General features: G+C 45.0%; 1 protein-coding gene across 1 annotated transcript in view; it reads left to right on the forward strand.

Moving 5' to 3' along the window:
• Positions 1-17,353, forward strand: part of COL4A5 (collagen type IV alpha 5 chain) — a 139,588-nt gene that overhangs the window by 79,749 nt on the left and 42,486 nt on the right. Inside the window, exons 22-31 of the mRNA XM_058196543.1 lie at positions 2,117-2,200; positions 4,789-4,881; positions 6,513-6,583; positions 6,693-6,884; positions 8,300-8,468; positions 11,004-11,096; positions 12,574-12,678; positions 13,147-13,244; positions 15,063-15,213; positions 17,146-17,259. Coding sequence (XP_058052526.1) covers positions 2,117-2,200; positions 4,789-4,881; positions 6,513-6,583; positions 6,693-6,884; positions 8,300-8,468; positions 11,004-11,096; positions 12,574-12,678; positions 13,147-13,244; positions 15,063-15,213; positions 17,146-17,259 — 1,170 coding nt within the window. The remainder of the gene's footprint in view (positions 1-2,116; positions 2,201-4,788; positions 4,882-6,512; positions 6,584-6,692; positions 6,885-8,299; positions 8,469-11,003; positions 11,097-12,573; positions 12,679-13,146; positions 13,245-15,062; positions 15,214-17,145; positions 17,260-17,353) is intronic.

Genomic DNA, 17,353 nt, shown 5'->3' on the forward strand with positions numbered 1-17,353 from the left:
GAGACCCCTGGATTAGATGACCTCCAAGCTTTGCTGGCTGAGGGACTCTGGGAGTTGAAGTCCACAAGTCTTAAAGGGGCCAAGGTTGGAGACCCCTGGATTAGATGACCTCCAAGCTTTGCTGGCTGAGGGATTCTGGGAGTTGAAGTCCACAAGTCTTAAAGGGACCAAGGTTGGAGACCCCTGGATTAGATGACCTCCAAGCTTTGCTGGCTGAGGGATTCTGGGAGTTGAAGTCCACAAGTCTTAAAGGGACCAAGGTTGGAGACCCCTGGATTAGATGACCTCCAAGCTTTGCTGGCTGAGGGACTCTGGGAGTTGAAGTCCACAAGTCTTAAAGGGACCAAGGTTGGAGACCCCTGGATTAGATGACCTCCAAGCTTTGCTGGCTGAGGGACTCTGGGAGTTGAAGTCCACAAGTCTTAAAGGGACCAAGGTTGGAGACCCCTGGATTAGATGACCTCCAAGCTTTGTTGGCTGAGGGACTCTGGGAGTTGAAGTCCACAGGTCTTAAAGGGACCAAGGTTGGAGACCCCTGACTCAGGGTCACAACTGAGTCCAAAATTTCCATTCCTAAACAAGGCCGTTGTTTAGTGAGCTTTACCACATTTTATGACCTTTTTGCCCACATTTGTTAAGCGAATTGCTGCAGTTGTTAAGTGAATAAAGCAGTCGCTAAGACAATCTGACTTCCCCGATGGACTTTGTTGCTGGAAGCCACCTAGGATGGTTGCAGATGGTTGATCACATGACCCCGGGACAATGCATGAATTTGGATCATGTGATTGTGGGGATGCTGCAATTATCATAAGTGTGAAAAATGGTCATACTGTAAATCATTTTTTTCAGTGTTGCTGTAACTTTGGTCACTAAATAAATAGTTGTAAATGGAGGAGGGCCTGTAACTACCAGTGCTCAGTGAGATAAATAATAATAATGATGATGGTGATGATAATAATGATGATATAGAACGGAACAGAACAGAACTGTAAGGGACCTTGAAGATCTTCTAGTCCAGCCTCCTGCTCTAGCAGGAGACCCTATACCATTCTAGACAAGTGGCTGTCCAGTTTCTTCTTAAAAACCTTCAGTGTTGGAGCATTCATATCTTCTGGAGACAAGTTTTTCCACTGATTAATTGTTCTAATTGTTAGGAAATTGCTCCTTAGTTCTAGGTTGCTTCTCTCCTTGATTAGTTTCCAACCATTGCTTCTTGTTCTGCCCTCCAGTGCTTTGGAGAATAATTTGACCCCTTCTTCTTTCTGGCAGCCCCTCAAATATTGGAATATTGCTATTATGTCTCCCCCTAGTTCTTCTTTTCTTTATTTATACCTGGTCTATATTACCTGAGATTCAGGGACTCACAATCTAATCTGGATCCAAGTGCAATGCAGGGCAAGTGCGAAAGATGATAATTATTGGTATCTATTAAAAATGTTCAGCAATTGATTTCAGTCTATATTAGCTGAAATTCAGGGACAGGGCTGTGACAGGATTTGAATTGTTGCAATGAAAGCAAGAGGTAATTGGTTAAAGACTTAATTACCTTTGCTTTAAACATTACCATTAATATATCTTAACTAATAAATTGTTAGAGGATATATGGTTTTTATTTTATATCTATTAATACTTTAGATTTTTCATCTGGGTAACAACTGTGTTAACATTAAGATGTGATTTATTTTGCTAGTATATTATATTTATTTGCTTCACTCTGTTTTTATTCTTTTACATTTTTGCTGGTCAGATAAATATTATTTATTCAATCCAGGATCCTTAAATTTAACCATGTTGACTGTACATATGAGAATTCTAAGCGTTGTAGTCCAGACCCACCAGGAAAGCTCCAACACTCTCTTTTTATTCTTTATTTTTGGTTTTTACTGTATTTTGAAATGTTTTTTTACTTGGGAATTGCCTGGAGTTGGGCAGCATACAAATTTAAGAAATAACTAAACAAAGTCCATTTTCTTTGTCCCAGTATTCAGAATGGATACCAAGGATGCAACTTTTGAAGCTCTTCTTAAGAGTGAGAAGCTTCACTGAACTTTCCCAGCATTCATTTTGTGTAAAATTGACTCATTTCTTGACTCTCATTTATTTTCCTTTCATTCAGTTGATCGGCTTTGTGAGCGAGGACCTCCTGGCTCTCAAGGAGCCCGTGGAGACCAAGGATTTCCAGGGGAAAGAGGCCAGAAAGGTATAGTATTATAGTATTGTTCATTTTTTGATTAGAATGAGATCTGCAGAATTGGTTTGGAATTCGGAATTTGGATTGTCTTATTGTTGCCACTGTTGGAGTGTTGGCTATTAAACCATTCTTCAACCTGTAACATTTACAAGCTTCCTGTTCTGTTTCCCTCCCCCCAATACTCCCAGCAAAGAGTCAGTCAAAGGCCTTCTTTTCTAATTTATTTACATAGATAAATGTCCTGGCCATGTCTACTCATGGGCCTGCCAAGTTTCTGGAGATAACGAGGAAATTATAGATAAGGCCAGAATTACTCACGAATATATTCTTCCCTCCATTGATACAGTTTGTCCACACAAATTCATTGCTTTGTCCAAGACAAAAAACCAGGAAGTCCCGCCTCCTATTTATAGTCTCTGCAGATGTCACTGCATGACCATCATTCCTTGGCTTTATCCCAACGCTGCTTCTGCTGCGCGCGCCGGTCACGTCTGCGCAGTCTTGCATAACTCCAAAACTGGTCTTGGGGCGTTGCCAAATCAGAAGAAGGCTCGAGAGAATCAGGCCTTGCCGGCCCCTTCTCCTCCCTTTGAGTGGGTGCCAGGGAGGGAGAGGGCCCAAGAGAAGCAGGGCTTGCCAGGTCTTCTCCCTCACTTTCTGAATCATCCGAGTCCAGGAGTCCGGGTCCAGGAACCTGGGTCACAACACTTCCTTTGAAACTCCTCTCTGGTTTCAGGTGTGGTTTGCCACAGAATCGGGGAGGATGAGTTTTGTTATCCGACAAGAACAAAACAAGCGTTTCCCTGAGGTCATAAAAATAGTCTCTGATTATGCTGTAAACCACTATTAACAAAAAAAAACCCTGTAAATTAATAAACATCTAGATACAATGAAGGATGTGGTTCTAGGTAGCTCTTAGTAGAAAACCACACCTCCACCAACAAGGGCAGGGCAAGCCATTGTATGTAAACAGGGAACAAACACCACATTGACTTACACTGATAATAGAATAGAATGAGCTGGAAGGGACCTTGCAGGTCTTCTAGTCCAGCCCCATGCTCAAGTAGGAAAACCTATTCCATTTTAGATAAGTGACTATTTAGAGTCTAGACCAGTGATGGGTTGCTACCAGTGTGCCCCAGATCAGGCGTACCGGTAGTGGCAGTGGCGGGAGGTTCCGCCCACCCACCCGTGTGAGTGTGCGCAAGCGCACAAGTGAACCAGTAGCAAACTAAATTGAAACCCACTACTGGTCTACACTATTCTTAAAAACATCCAGTGATGGAGTCCCCATGATTTCTGGAGGCAAGCTGTTCCATTGGTTAATTGTCCTCACGGTTAGGAAGTTTCTCCTTAATTCCAGGTTGCTTCTCTCTTTCATTAGTTTCCAATCATTGCTTCTTGTCCTTCCTTCAGGTGCTTTGGAGAATAATTTGACCACCTCTTCTTTGTGGCAGCCCCTCAAATACTGGAATACTGCTATCATGTCACCCCTAATTCTTCTTTTCTTTAGACTAGCCCACAGGTGTCAAACTTGCCGCGTCATATTGCCATCACATGACATATCGCAACAGTTTTTCCCTTTGCAGAGCTGGGGTAGGTGTGGCCTGTGCATGATGCATCCGACTTGCGGATGACCGGTTTGACACCCCTCGACTAGCCAGGCCCAAAACCTGCAGGCCTTCTTCATATGTTTTAGTCTCCTGGCCTTTGATCATCTTAGTTACTCTTCTCTGAACTTTTTCCAAAGTCTCAACATCTTTTTTGTAGTATGGTGACCAAAACTGGTTGCAGTATTCCAGATGTGGGCTTACTAGGGTTTTATAAAGTGGTACTAGTACTTCACGTGATCTTGGTTCTGTACTTCTGTTTATACAATATAATGTATAATATAAGCCAGAGGTAGTCAACCTTTTTATACTTACCGCCCATTTTTGTATCTCTCTTAGTAGTAAAATTTTCTAACCACCCACCAGTTCCACAGTAATGCGCCATGTATCGTCATCTGTGCATGCCTCTCACGCATCATGGATTGGGTTGGAGGGGGCGCTGGCTATCTGCTCTGCTTGTCTGTTACAGCTGGGTGGTGTGGAGGGGGAGATGCGCAAGCTATTCTGAGACGAGGCTCTTTTGTTTGCGGTCACGCTATAGAGCCATTTAGTTTCACTTAGGTAACGTGAACTAAACTTATGCGCGGGCGATACAAATGGTATATTTTCAGAAATTTAAATTGAAAATGGGAATTTTATGAACACCTAATGAAAATGTTTTTAAATAATGCTATGAAAATTTTTTAAAAAGTCAATTCAATTTAAAAAAAGGAAACTGCTTCAGTACCAGACAAAATCCCTACCGTCCACCATGAAAGCTGGAATGCCCACTAGTGGGCGGTAGGGACCAGGTTGACTACCACTGATATAAGCCAACAACCAAGCTCAGAGAGCACCAAGGATTCCACAGAAAATTGATTGCCCAGGCTTTTAATCAAGAGAATCAATTTTTGCAGGAAGATGCTGTCTGAATTGTTTTCACTGACATGTTTGTATCACTGCATTTCTTTCATTCAATTCATTTTGCTGTGTGTCTTGCGATTCCAGGTGACAAGGGAGATCTTTGTTCTAACTGCATAGGAAGCGGCATCCCAGGCCCTCCAGGAGAAAAAGGTTTTCCTGGCCTCCCTGGAGATCCAGGTATACATTTGTGGCTTGTCTCTCTTTCTGCTTCTTTTTTGTGCCTATTAAGACTTTGCTATCTCTGAACAACTCTGAAGCGTTGCATTATTGCATAGGAAATAAAACCAACAAAAGTTATGATGTTACCAAGCACATCTAAATTATATTAAGGTAACCAAAATATCTTTACAATCCCCAACGCATTTCACAACTTTTGAGCACCCCTAATGTTTGGAAATTGAAAATTGAAAAAATTGACATGCCCTAAATTGGAGACATCATCATCATGAGCAGTTTTGTTTGCATGCTGCAGAAATTACCACCACTCCATGAAACACGTGAATGGAGAGAGAGTAAAAGTATGAGAAAAAACCAACATCAGTCTAGCCTTTCCCAAACATGGCTTCTTTCCAGATGTGCAGGCTTTCAAGTCCTAAAACTTTCCGGAATGGCTATGCTATGCTGGTTGGGAATTTGGAGTTGGTTCCATATCTGGAGAAAGAGATTCTTGGGGGGAGAAAAGCTTGGACAATCAGTTTGTTGTTTTGAAGAGTAAAGCATTGTGGGAGAATACATCACACTTTCCCTGTGGATTTGCCCACCAACTCAGCTTCCTCTGTTTGCATTAAATTGAAATGTAGGATTGAAGGAGAAATGAATGCCATAATAGTAGCTACTGATAAGATCGAAATATTAGGCATACCCAGGCTTCTCAGAGAATGGGAGGAGAGAGTATTGTAAAAACTTTTTGGGTTCTGTTAACAGTATGTTTTTAAAATTGTCCACTTCAGGATGTGCAGACGGTCATCTCCCAGAATGCTCGCTGGGGTATTCTGGGAGTTACGTCCAATAGTGGGATTCAAATAATTTAACAACCGGTTCTGTGGACGTGGCTAGGTGGATGTGGCTAGATGGTTATGTGACTAGGTGGGTGTGGCCAACTTGATGTCACTCATGGCAAGGTGGGGCTTGACTGGGGCTTGCGGCCAGGGGTGATATTGACTTATCTTAGCTACCGGTTCGCAAATGTGAGCAACCATTTCTGTGCGTGCCACCTCTGCGCATGCACAGGACCTTCTGCGCAGGCGCAGAACATAAAAAAAAGGACGTGATAACATCTAAGTGGGCGGTGGGAGCCTTCTGCAGCCACAGCTATCGGTTCGCCAGAACCGGGTAGAGCCAGCAAAATCCCACCACTGGTTAAGTCCCATATGAGTGTCAACAAGTTTCAAATACTCTGTGGTCAGTAAAGACCTTGCAAGCGATTTGGGAGCCCTACTGTGCTGCTGGATTTGGGTAAAGCTTTTGGAAAACCAGGTGTTGCCAGCTGTGGACTAGGTTGCCCCTCCTTGCCCTGCAGGCTAACATGGACTCAGCCATGAGGATAATGTCTGTGGAGATTCTCAATCATCCAGGTCTCGATTGTCCCAACGGTGTTTTTTCAAAAGGCAACTGGACTTGCTTGTTTTTTTTCCCCTTGAAAACGTTTCACTTCTTATCCAAGAAGCTTCTTTAGTTTTTCAGAACATTTTGCTTCTCATCCAAATGAAACGTTTTCAGGGGAAGGGGAATCCCCCCAAAATCCTTTGGAACATGGGGATGTTTTCTTTCCTGTGCCATTAATCTCTTCTTTCTGTTTTGGATCCCAGGGGCTCCTGGTTTTCCTGGGCCAAAAGGTGACAAAGGTGTTTCTGGTGTGTTTGGAGCTATCGGGCCTCAAGTAAGCACCGTGGCTGTTCTTGGCAGAAGCCTGCCTAGGAATGGAGGGAGAGCAAAGGACCAAAAACCTGCAATCTTAACGACTAAAATGGTTCTTGTTTTGTCTCTAGGGTCCTCCCGGCCCTACAGGTCCTCCTGGACGTTCTGGTCCTAAGGGTGATCCAGGTGACGTGATTGGTTTCCCTGGAATGAAAGGCGAAAAAGGAAATCCAGGTTTCCCAGGTCCTCCAGGGCTGCCTGGCTTAGATGCTTCTCCTGGGAAAGATGGACCCCCAGGTTTTCCTGGACCCAAGGGCGAGCCAGTAAGTCAGTGAAGATGGCATAATTTTTGGGATCCTATGATGATAAGCCTCAATCAGGAATTTCCAAGTCTAATATCCCAGGAATAACTAGGTGCTGATGGAGAACATTTCTTTAGGAACTGAACTGAAACTTGGTGCCAAATTATGAGCGGACACTTCCCAGAGCGCCCGTTCTGGGAACAATTTGTCCTTGAGACTGCTCTAACTGAACAAGTGTTTCAAGAAGGAGAAGGAGACCATTTCAAGCTTGAAACTTTTCCTGAATTGTCAAAGTAACCTATTTCAAATTCAGAGTATCTGCTTTTACATTCCCCACCCCCCCCGCCCTTTGGAGCATCCGGCCCTCTGGGGTAAGATTTGCCTCCAACCTCCTATCTTTCTGTATGAGACCTGGCTCTGCCAATTGGCCTGGGGACCCAATGGAGAATTTTGACTCTGAAGGTGGCTTCTAGATTGATAGCAGAATCTACCTCCTCCCCCCCACTTTCTGCTCCCCACACTCACAACTTTTTTTAGCAAGGGCACTTAGACTTATATACCGCTTCACAGTGCTTTTACAGCCCTTTCTAAGCGGTTGGCAGAGTCAGCATTTTGCCACTAACAATCTGGGTCCTCATTTTACTGATTTCAAAGGGTGGAAGGCTGAGTCCACCTTGAGCAGGTCAGGATCGAACTGTCAGTCAGAATTAGCCTGCAATACTGCATTCTAACCACTGTGCCACCACGGCTCTTTATTTATTTATGACTTCATGTATTTCCTTTGTTTTCATTTTCCTTGTTAATTTTATTGTTCTATTTTAATTTCATTTTGTTTAAACTTCCTTTTTATTTCTTCGTTGTGTATCATTGTGAGCCATCTAGAGCAGGGGTCTCCAACCTTGGTCCCTTTAAGACTTGTGGACTACAACTCCCAGAGCAAAGCTGGCTGAGGAACTCTGGGAGTTGTAGTCCACAAGTCTTAAAGGGACCAAGGTTGGAGACCCCTGATCTAGAGTAGCCCCATGGCAAGGTAGGTGGCAAGTAAATTTAATAGTAATAATAACAAAGTTTCAAGGGATTCAAGACCTTTGGATTTCAATGACTCAGAGACTCCTATTGCCTTTGATCAAGACGGTTCAATCACAGACTCTCCATCTGAGGGCTGACGGCTGGCCCAGGCTCCACTTCTGTCTCTCTCTCCGACAGCTCCAGTCCCTCTTCCCCCTCAGAGCTCTCTGGTTGCCTTGATGCTGACCATGACTCCCATGCCTCTTCCTCCTCTGGCATAATCAGTAAATGGCATAATCATTTGGTGGGTTGATGGGTTGATTTCTGGTCAGTAAAGTATGTGATCCTACAAGCAGCCAGATCATGGTGAAACCAGCTTATGGGTTTTATGATGGCTTAATCGAGACAGTCTTTTTTTGTTGCCCTAGGGTAGCATTGCTTTCAAAGGAGACCGGGGACCTACTGGGGATCCAGGTGTTCCTGGGCTTGGTGGAGAGCGAGGGCCTCCAGGGCCTCCAGGATTTGGACCACAAGGACCTCCAGGAGAAAAGGGGCCTCAAGGCGTTCCTGGACGTCCAGGTTCGCCAGGTGCTCCAGGTAGGTACCTTCCTCCTAAATACCTATTACAAATTGCCTGCTCAGTGTTCTGACCCAACTCTCCAAACACAACAAACCCTCTGAAGTTAACTCAAAGATTCCTTTATTAGGAGCGCCAGCAGCCCCAACAAAAAGTTTCTCTCTCACCGCAGGCTAACAGTGAGATGAATAGTTGCCTGCCATATCTATTCATCTCTGGCCCTGCCTTTTATCTCCAGAGCTGGGGTAGGGCTTCACTAGCAGCAGTGGCTCTTCTGTCCCAAGGATTGGCCCAAAGATTTCCACTGCTCTCCTCTCCTCTGTCTTCTGCACAGCCACGCCAGGCACTGGACCCAGCTGTTCCTCCTCTTCCTCATCAGCCACCTCCAGACCTGGGGCTGTTGACTCTCCATCTGAGGGGTGACGGCTGCCCCACGCTCCACTTCTGTCTCTCTCTGCCACAGCTCCAGTCCCTCTTCCCCCTTAGAGCTGTCGAGATGCCTTGATGTTCACCATGACTCCCATGCCTCTTGCTCCTCTGGCATAATCAGTAAATGGCATAATCATTTGGTGGGTTGATGGGTTGATTTCTGGTCAGTAAAGTATGTGATCCTACAAGCAGCCAGATCATGGTGAAACCAGCTTATGGGTTTTATGATGGCTTAATCGAGACAGTCTTTTTTTGTTGCCCTAGGGTAGCATTGCTTTCAAAGGAGACCGGGGACCTACTGGGGATCCAGGTGTTCCTGGGCTTGGTGGAGAGCGAGGGCCTCCAGGGCCTCCAGGATTTGGACCACAAGGACCTCCAGGAGAAAAGGGCCTCAAGGCGTTCCTGGACGCCCAGGTTCGCCAGGTGCTCCAGGTAGGTACCTTCCTCCTAAATACCTATTACAAATTGCCTGCTCAGTGTTCTGACCCAACTCTCCAAACACAACAAACCCTCTGAAGTTAACTCAAAGATTCCTTTATTAGAGCGCCAGCAGCCCCAACAAAAGTTTCAAGGGATTCAAGACCTTTGGATTTCAATGACTCAGAGACTCCTATTGCCTTTGATCAAGACGGTTCAATCACAGACTCTCCATCTGAGGGCTGACGGCTGGCCCAGGCTCCACTTCTGTCTCTCTCTCCGACAGCTCCAGTCCCTCTTCCCCCTCAGAGCTCTCTGGTTGCCTTGATGCTGACCATGACTCCCATGCCTCTTCCTCCTCTGGCATAATCAGTAAATGGCATAATCATTTGGTGGGTTGATGGGTTGATTTCTGGTCAGTAAAGTATGTGATCCTACAAGCAGCCAGATCATGGTGAAACCAGCTTATGGGTTTTATGATGGCTTAATCGAGACAGTCTTTTTTTGTTGCCCTAGGGTAGCATTGCTTTCAAAGGAGACCGGGGACCTACTGGGGATCCAGGTGTTCCTGGGCTTGGTGGAGAGCGAGGGCCTCCAGGGCCTCCAGGATTTGGACCACAAGGACCTCCAGGAGAAAAGGGGCCTCAAGGCGTTCCTGGACGTCCAGGTTCGCCAGGTGCTCCAGGTAGGTACCTTCCTCCTAAATACCTATTACAAATTGCCTGCTCAGTGTTCTGACCCAACTCTCCAAACACAACAAACCCTCTGAAGTTAACTCAAAGATTCCTTTATTAGGAGCGCCAGCAGCCCCAACAAAAAGTTTCTCTCTCACCGCAGGCTAACAGTGAGATGAATAGTTGCCTGCCATATCTATTCATCTCTGGCCCTGCCTTTTATCTCCAGAGCTGGGGTAGGGCTTCACTAGCAGCAGTGGCTCTTCTGTCCCAAGGATTGGCCCAAAGATTTCCACTGCTCTCCTCTCCTCTGTCTTCTGCACAGCCACGCGTCAGGCACTGGACCCAGCTGTTCCTCCTCTTCCTCATCAGCCACCTCCAGACCTGGGGGCTGTTGACTCTCCATCTGAGGGCTGACGGCTGGCCCAGGCTCCACTTCTGTCTCTCTCTCCGACAGCTCCAGTCCCTCTTCCCCCTCAGAGCTCTCTAGTTGCCTTGATGCTGACCATGACTCCCATGCCTCTTCCTCCTCTGATTCGGCTGCTGGAAGAGCCAACAGGCCACAACACTCAGATTGATGAAAGATCATTTGCCTGGAACATTTATTTCAATAAATAAAGAGAAGAGTTTGAAGTCTTGCACTCCATCTAAGTGAAGGGCCAACAGTGTTTAACATGTCAAGGTGTATGTGTGAAAGCACAGAAAAGTTTATTATTGCTACCTCTGTACAAGAATCTAGTCACAATCAAAGCTAAATTGGCACTACATGAGGATGATAAAATTCATGGGAGGCTGGACTTAAAGTTTTTGGTGACAACGTACTGATTCTAAAATGATGGTGCATTTAACCCTACCCTCCAGCCTCTTCTTCTCCTACAGGTTACATTATTAGAAGAAGTGCAAATCCATCCTACCTACAAAAAATATCGGAAGACTAATTTAGAATACGAAATATGGGACGATGGTCCCATTCTGTTTGGGTTTTGTTATGAAATATAAGCAGCTTTCCTCTTGCTCTTTTTCTGGTACTTCTAGGGCCCAAAGGTGAACCTGCGCAATCTGTCCCCGAAAAAGGACCTCCGGGGCTTCCGGGACCCCCAGGCAGAAATGGAGAAGATGGTTTTCCAGGTAAAAAGCTGCCATATTTCCTGACAACATAACAAAGTCTGTTTTGTTTCTGGAGGAAGGGATTTTAGATTACGGTCTAACCACCCACTTCTTTTTAGTCCCCGTTTTAGTATAATTATAGAAGACCCTGATTGGTTGTATAGTTAGCCAGATGTTTAGACTAGATTTGGCCTTTTTATCCACCTGTTATTTATTAAACTTGAAGAATGTCTGGCTGCTCACAACAATCCAACAAAGAATTTACAATAAAAGATAAAAATTGGCAAGCATCATGAAGTGAGGAGTCTTCTTCTCCCTTACCAAAGGTCTGGGTGAAGAGCAAGTCTTCATGGCTTTTCTAAAAATACAGCAGAGTGTGGGTCATCTGAATCTGGAACGGACCTCATTCTAGTGGATAGGCACTGGTACCGAGAAGGTGTCAGGTACAAGAAATCAGGAGCCAAAGCGGTTCAAGTGACTACAGGTCTATTAACATGCTAATGCTCTCTACAAGAATCTGAACCACTAATAGTCAAAGCAAATTGGCGGTAGATAAGAGTCAACGGAATTCAAGGTGGGCTGGACTTAACGGTAGATCTCTTGGCATGAAGGGATTTGAGACTGATTGTGCACTTGGCTGCTCCCTCAAGCTCAACCTGGTCATCTCCTACAGAAAGTGCAACTCCAGGATTCTGAGAAATGACATTGTTTAATTGAAGGAACCCAGAATGCACCAACTCCATAAGATCAAATTGGTCAGGCATGTGTTATGGGAGACAGGCCAAGGATAAGTCAAAGAGTAGCCAAGATGCTACAGAATAGAAGTTTCTACTTGCTTCATTGTATAGGACAAAGAAGGCCCATCCAGAGAAAGAGCCCTAAGACAAAGGTCAATAGAAAAGAGAAAGAGAAGTTCACAACAAATATCATAAGAAAGCGAAGAAAGTAAAATAGTGATTTAATGCACAATATCGTTGGATAGTACTCTCCAACTTAAAAATTCTAAGGCTGAAGTTTCAGTAGAATCTTCATATCATTATATAAATAGTCTTACCCATTTTGAATGGGCAGAGGGTGAGGTAGAGGTTGCATTCTTTCCCTGGTCCCCCTTTCCTACTTAGATTGGGATCTTTCATGTGTGAATTCATGGCATGTATGTGCTCAAGGGAGTCTACTGCAAGAGTTTTTCCTCTTTTGTCTGCATGCATGAGATTGACACCCAAATATTTTTCAGTCTCAGCTGCTGCCAGATGGATACCTTCAGGTCATCTGCCTGAGTTTCCGTCCTGGGTTTTGTGAATAAGTTGAGGCTTTACTCATCAACAGTTTGCTGATCAGTAATTAGCAAAGTCAACCAGTCTCTCCTTTTCCTTTCCTAGAAAGTAGTATTCTGTACAGCTGGTGGAAGCAGCACCAAAATGCTGAGAAATTGCAATTAACCAGAGTTTACTGATGGGGTGATTAGTGGATTTGATGACTGGAATATATTTCTTACCAGGAGACCCTGGTCAGCCTGGATCACCTGGGTTGCCAGGAATCCCCGGCCAAAAAGGTGAACCCGGCTTCCCTGGCATTGGACTCCCAGGCCCACCAGGGCCCAAAGGTTGGTCTCATTCATGTTCTATAAAGGCAGTGTGACGTACTGGTTGGAGCAGGAGTTGCCGATGGATGACTGAACTACAGTACAAGCATGCTGTAGAAAGGTGGGGGTGAGAGGAAGTGGGAGGGGAGGGGAGGGAAGATTTTATTGGATCGGGTTTTTGTTTTTGTTTTATTTGAATTTATATCCCGCCCTTCTCCGAAGACTCAGGGCGGCTTACAATAGTCTTCATCCATTTGTATATTATATACAAAGTCAACTTATTGCCTCCAACAATCTGGGTCCTCATTTTACCTACCTTATAAAGGATGGAAGGCTGAGTCAACCTTGGGCCTGGTGGGACTTGAACCTGCAGTAATTGCAAGCAGCTGCTGTTAATAACAGACAGACTTAGTCTGTTGAGCCACCAGAGGCCCTAAGGGTTGGAGTTTATTGTCATTGCCTTCTAATCTGTTTATCTTTTTTTTAAAGGTTTGCCTGGTTTATCAGGTGAATCTGGACTTCCAGGAAACTCTGGAAGACCAGGAGCTGATGGAGCCCCTGGACTGCCTGGAGAGAAAGGACAGAAGGTCTGTGGAGAAGATTTTCTTGTTTTGGTGTAAAAGGTCCTCTTTGTCTTCCACCACCTGGTGTGGTTCCAGATAGTTGTGCTATGTTGAAGGACTGGAGTCCGAATGCATCTGAGGGGCATCAGGTCAGGGAATGTCGTGTCCCACTCCTCCGCTGACGGCCGGGTCAGGGAAATCCGAATCAGGCTTGCCTCTGCAGCTCTGCCCAAAGTCCTAGCAAAGTCCTCAGAGCAGGCAGGAGACCAGTAAGTGACTTCAGCAAGATAAGTTCGACTTTGCCTGACTCAGAGACTGCCAGAAAGCAGATCCTTTATATAGGCCATGGGGTGTGGCTCCATGACTCAGCACTCATTAAGGCCTGCCCCTCCCTTCCTTCTGTTGCCTCCGCCTATCCAGTCTTCTGATGCGAGGGTCACTCCAATCAGCAGCTGTTGGAAATAAACTTTCCTCAGGCTCACATGCTGTGGAGGAGGGGGAGGGGTCTAGCTGCTCCGTTTGCCTGGGCACGGAGCCAGGGCTGGGGCCGGGGGATGCTCCCTCCTCTGCAGCCTGCTTGGGCATGGAGCCAGGGCTGGGGCCGGGAGGCATACATTCCTCCGTGTTCGGGAGCAGATAAGCAGACCCCGGCTGCGGTGAGAGCGGACAAGACACAACAGGGAAGGTGAATGAATTGATGTAAAGATGTCCTTGGACCTTTCCTAGACTGAGCAGACTTCCTGCTTCTATGAAGGAAATCCAGAATCATTCTGAGCCAAGAACTAAATCTACAGGAAACTATAGTAACATTTTTTGGGCAACTGTGAGTAAAGAGTGCTTGAAATCCTTCTGGGATCGCACAGAGCTCTGAGAAACCTGGTTGCCTATTGTGGGACTAAAAGATGCTAGGTTTCCCATTTGCCCCCTTTGTGATATATCGATGGGAACTGGGGTGCTTTGTGCAGACTCCAAACATGGAGGCATTAAAATTCACTTGCAAGTATCTGAGAAGCAGCAGTAAAGTTTTACTTAGTTCTTTATTTTTTATTTGTTTTTCATATTTCTGAACTTCCTTACCTTTCTCAAAGAGAAAACACTCTGGGTGGTGTAGAATGAAACATCAAAATACGGGTAGTCCTGGACTTACAGCAGCTCACTTAGTGACCATTCGAAGTTACAACGGCACCGAAAAAAGGTGACATGTGACCATTTTTCACACGTATATGACAGTTGCCGCATTCCCGTGATCGACGTGATTTACATTTGGAGGCTTGACAACTGACTCACATTTATGAGGATCGCAGTATCCCGGGGTCACGTGATCCCCTTTTGTGACCTTCTAACAAGAGAAGTCGAGGCGGAAGCCAGATTCCCTTAACCGCCGTGCTATTCATTGAACAGCTGCTGCGATTCACTTAACAAATGTGGCAAGAAAAGTCATAAAATATACAAATAGAATGAGACTATTGCCTTATACACTGTAAGCCGCCCTGAGTCTTCGGAGAAGGGCGGGATATAAATGTAAACAAAAAAAAAAAAATGAGGCAAAAACTCACTTGACACTTAGCAACACAAACGTTGGGCTCAATTGGGGGTCGTAAGTTGAGGACTACCTCTATAAAAGCAGCACGCAAAAATTAAAATGTTAGCGTTAAACTTGTAGAATGAAAAAGTAAAATGTTAATAATTAAATTATTTTTTTTTTAATCCACCTGCTGGCACATTGGACAGAATAAACCTTGTGCTGGGTTGTCATTCAAATGCAAGAATAGGAAGCATCGGATGGACTGCAGAGCTGAGAACCAATATTCTGAGCTAACTTTTTGCTACCTGACATTTCAGGGAGAGAGAGGATTTGGCGTTCCAGGACCCACAGGGCCATCTGGGCCACCTGGTTTCAAAGGAGCACAAGGTGCCAAAGGTGTGCCTGGCTTCCCAGGAAACCCCGGCTCCCCGGGACGGGCAGGATTTGATGGAGTTCCTGGAGCTAAAGGTACAGAAGAGGCTACTTGGCGGTGCCACCTGTCAATGCAGATGTGTGTGACTTAAATGTAGGGATTCGGTTCAAGGCTGTTGTTCTGTCCTCCCTCGCCTCTGTCCAAACGATGGCTTAATTAGCCGTCACTATCAGCTCTGGCAGCAGAATAGCCAGCATCTGCCAAGAGCCTCCGTTATCTTCCACGATGCTGCTGAGTCACCTAGAAACAAACTTCAGCTCTTAATCAGTGGATTTGCCTGTTACAAAGAGACACAGCAGCTCCGGCTGCCTTTTATATCCTGTGGGGTGTGACTCCATGACTCAGCACTTCCTAGGCCTGCCCCACCCTTGCTTCTGTTGTTCCCTCCTCTCCTGCCTATGAAACCTAGGATCCAACCAAGCCTGATTGCTATCAGCTGGGTCTGAAGGCGTGGCCTGGGGGGGGGAAGAATCAGGGGATGGAGGCCTCGTTATCTCTTCCACCTGGCCTGTTTCTGGCTCCTGGAGCTGAGCCAGGCAAGCCGGTGCTCCCGAGGTAAGTCCTGTTGGCCCTTCCCCCTCACTGTCCAAGTCACTTTCTGGCAGCAGGCCCGGCTTGGGGGGGGGCGCAGACACAACAGCTGTCTTCTGGTTTTTGGTAGACTGTTTTGCATTTTTTTGGACCCATGCAGAATCAGATTAGATCAGGGTCAATATGAGTTCAGCATGATAGCTGAATCAACGAAACTTGATCTTCAGTTGACCAGTCCTCCAGGATTGAAATGATCCCTGATGTTCTTCTCCAAACTATATTTTGCTTTAGCTAGAACCTATCTTCATAGCTGTGGAGAAGTGTTACAATGGGGAAAGGAAACACAGACTTGTAAAATTAATGTTATAAGTAGTGTAATGAAAGAAAGGTTTTAAAACAGTACTATTCCTTTGACTTTTAAGACAACGTAATTTTTTTACATTGATTTACATTCCACTCTTGATGGTTTCACAGATAGGGCCAGGTGGATTTATTTATAATAGTGCTTTCATTATCTTCATTACCTCCTCTTTACCTGGTTTGGCTTAGAGCCTATTGTACCATGGCTCATTCTATTTAGTTTTGACTCCAGACAAGGTCAAGAGAATCCGTTTCTAAGTAGAGGATACTCTGTCCTCCATATGTCACTGAAATACAGCTGTCAAATGTGAAGTTGACCATACCTGTTGATGAGAACAGAGATCCAGGAAGGAGATTGAGTTTCCCAAAATGTGATTCCTTCTATAAATGTACAACCATTGATAGGTCTAGAAGTGTGCTTCTACCTATCCATGTATTTCTTTCTTTCTATCTATATTTATTTCAATATCTATCTATCATCTATCTATCTATCTATCATCTATCTATCTATCTTATTTATCTATCCATCTGCCATCCATCCATCCATCCTCATTTGCAGATGTAAGTCTGGACTGGTTAGCTAACAGGATAAATATGAAACATGAAAGTACACAACACAATTAAAAAAACAGCACAAACCAAGGCCAAATATGAACATGTTTAGAATCTGAATCCATTTTCCAGCTCACCCAACATCCTAACCCAGTGCAACACCATGCCCACCACCCTGACTCTTGAAGGTGGTCCAGAAGGATACTATGGTCAATGTTCTCAAAGGTACCTTGGTTAGCCATAGCTACTCTACTGCCTTCTCTGGAGTCGTGGCTGGTGTCTCACTGAAGATCCAGGTAGGTGCATTTCTGAAAGAAAAATATTCCCTTCCTTTCCTGGCCAGCCAGTTTTCAATAAAAGAATTATTGAATAGAATCAATAACGAATAGAGAACTTTGTCCTTCCAGCTGCTTCAGAGATACTTCAGAGTTCATTGAATGTTGGGACATGCATATTTTAGATTGTTATTTCTAAGAACATATGTAATATTTGAAATATTTAGTTTCTTGGAATCTTTTTCTTAGGTGATCCAGGACCACGTGGCCAGCCTGGGCTAGTTGGACCTCCAGGGATTCCAGGAACTGGTGTCCAAGGACCACCTGGTCCACCTGGTCCTCCAGGACCGGCAGGACAACCAGGTAAGGGTTCAAGTAACCAATTAGTAAGTGGGACAATTGGAATTAGAACTGTCAGCATGAATTTCTGAAAGGGAATTCTTTATTTAGGACAGCC

Source organism: Ahaetulla prasina, chromosome 11 (assembly GCF_028640845.1).
Source record: "Ahaetulla prasina isolate Xishuangbanna chromosome 11, ASM2864084v1, whole genome shotgun sequence".
NCBI classification, from domain to species: domain Eukaryota; kingdom Metazoa; phylum Chordata; class Lepidosauria; order Squamata; family Colubridae; genus Ahaetulla; species Ahaetulla prasina.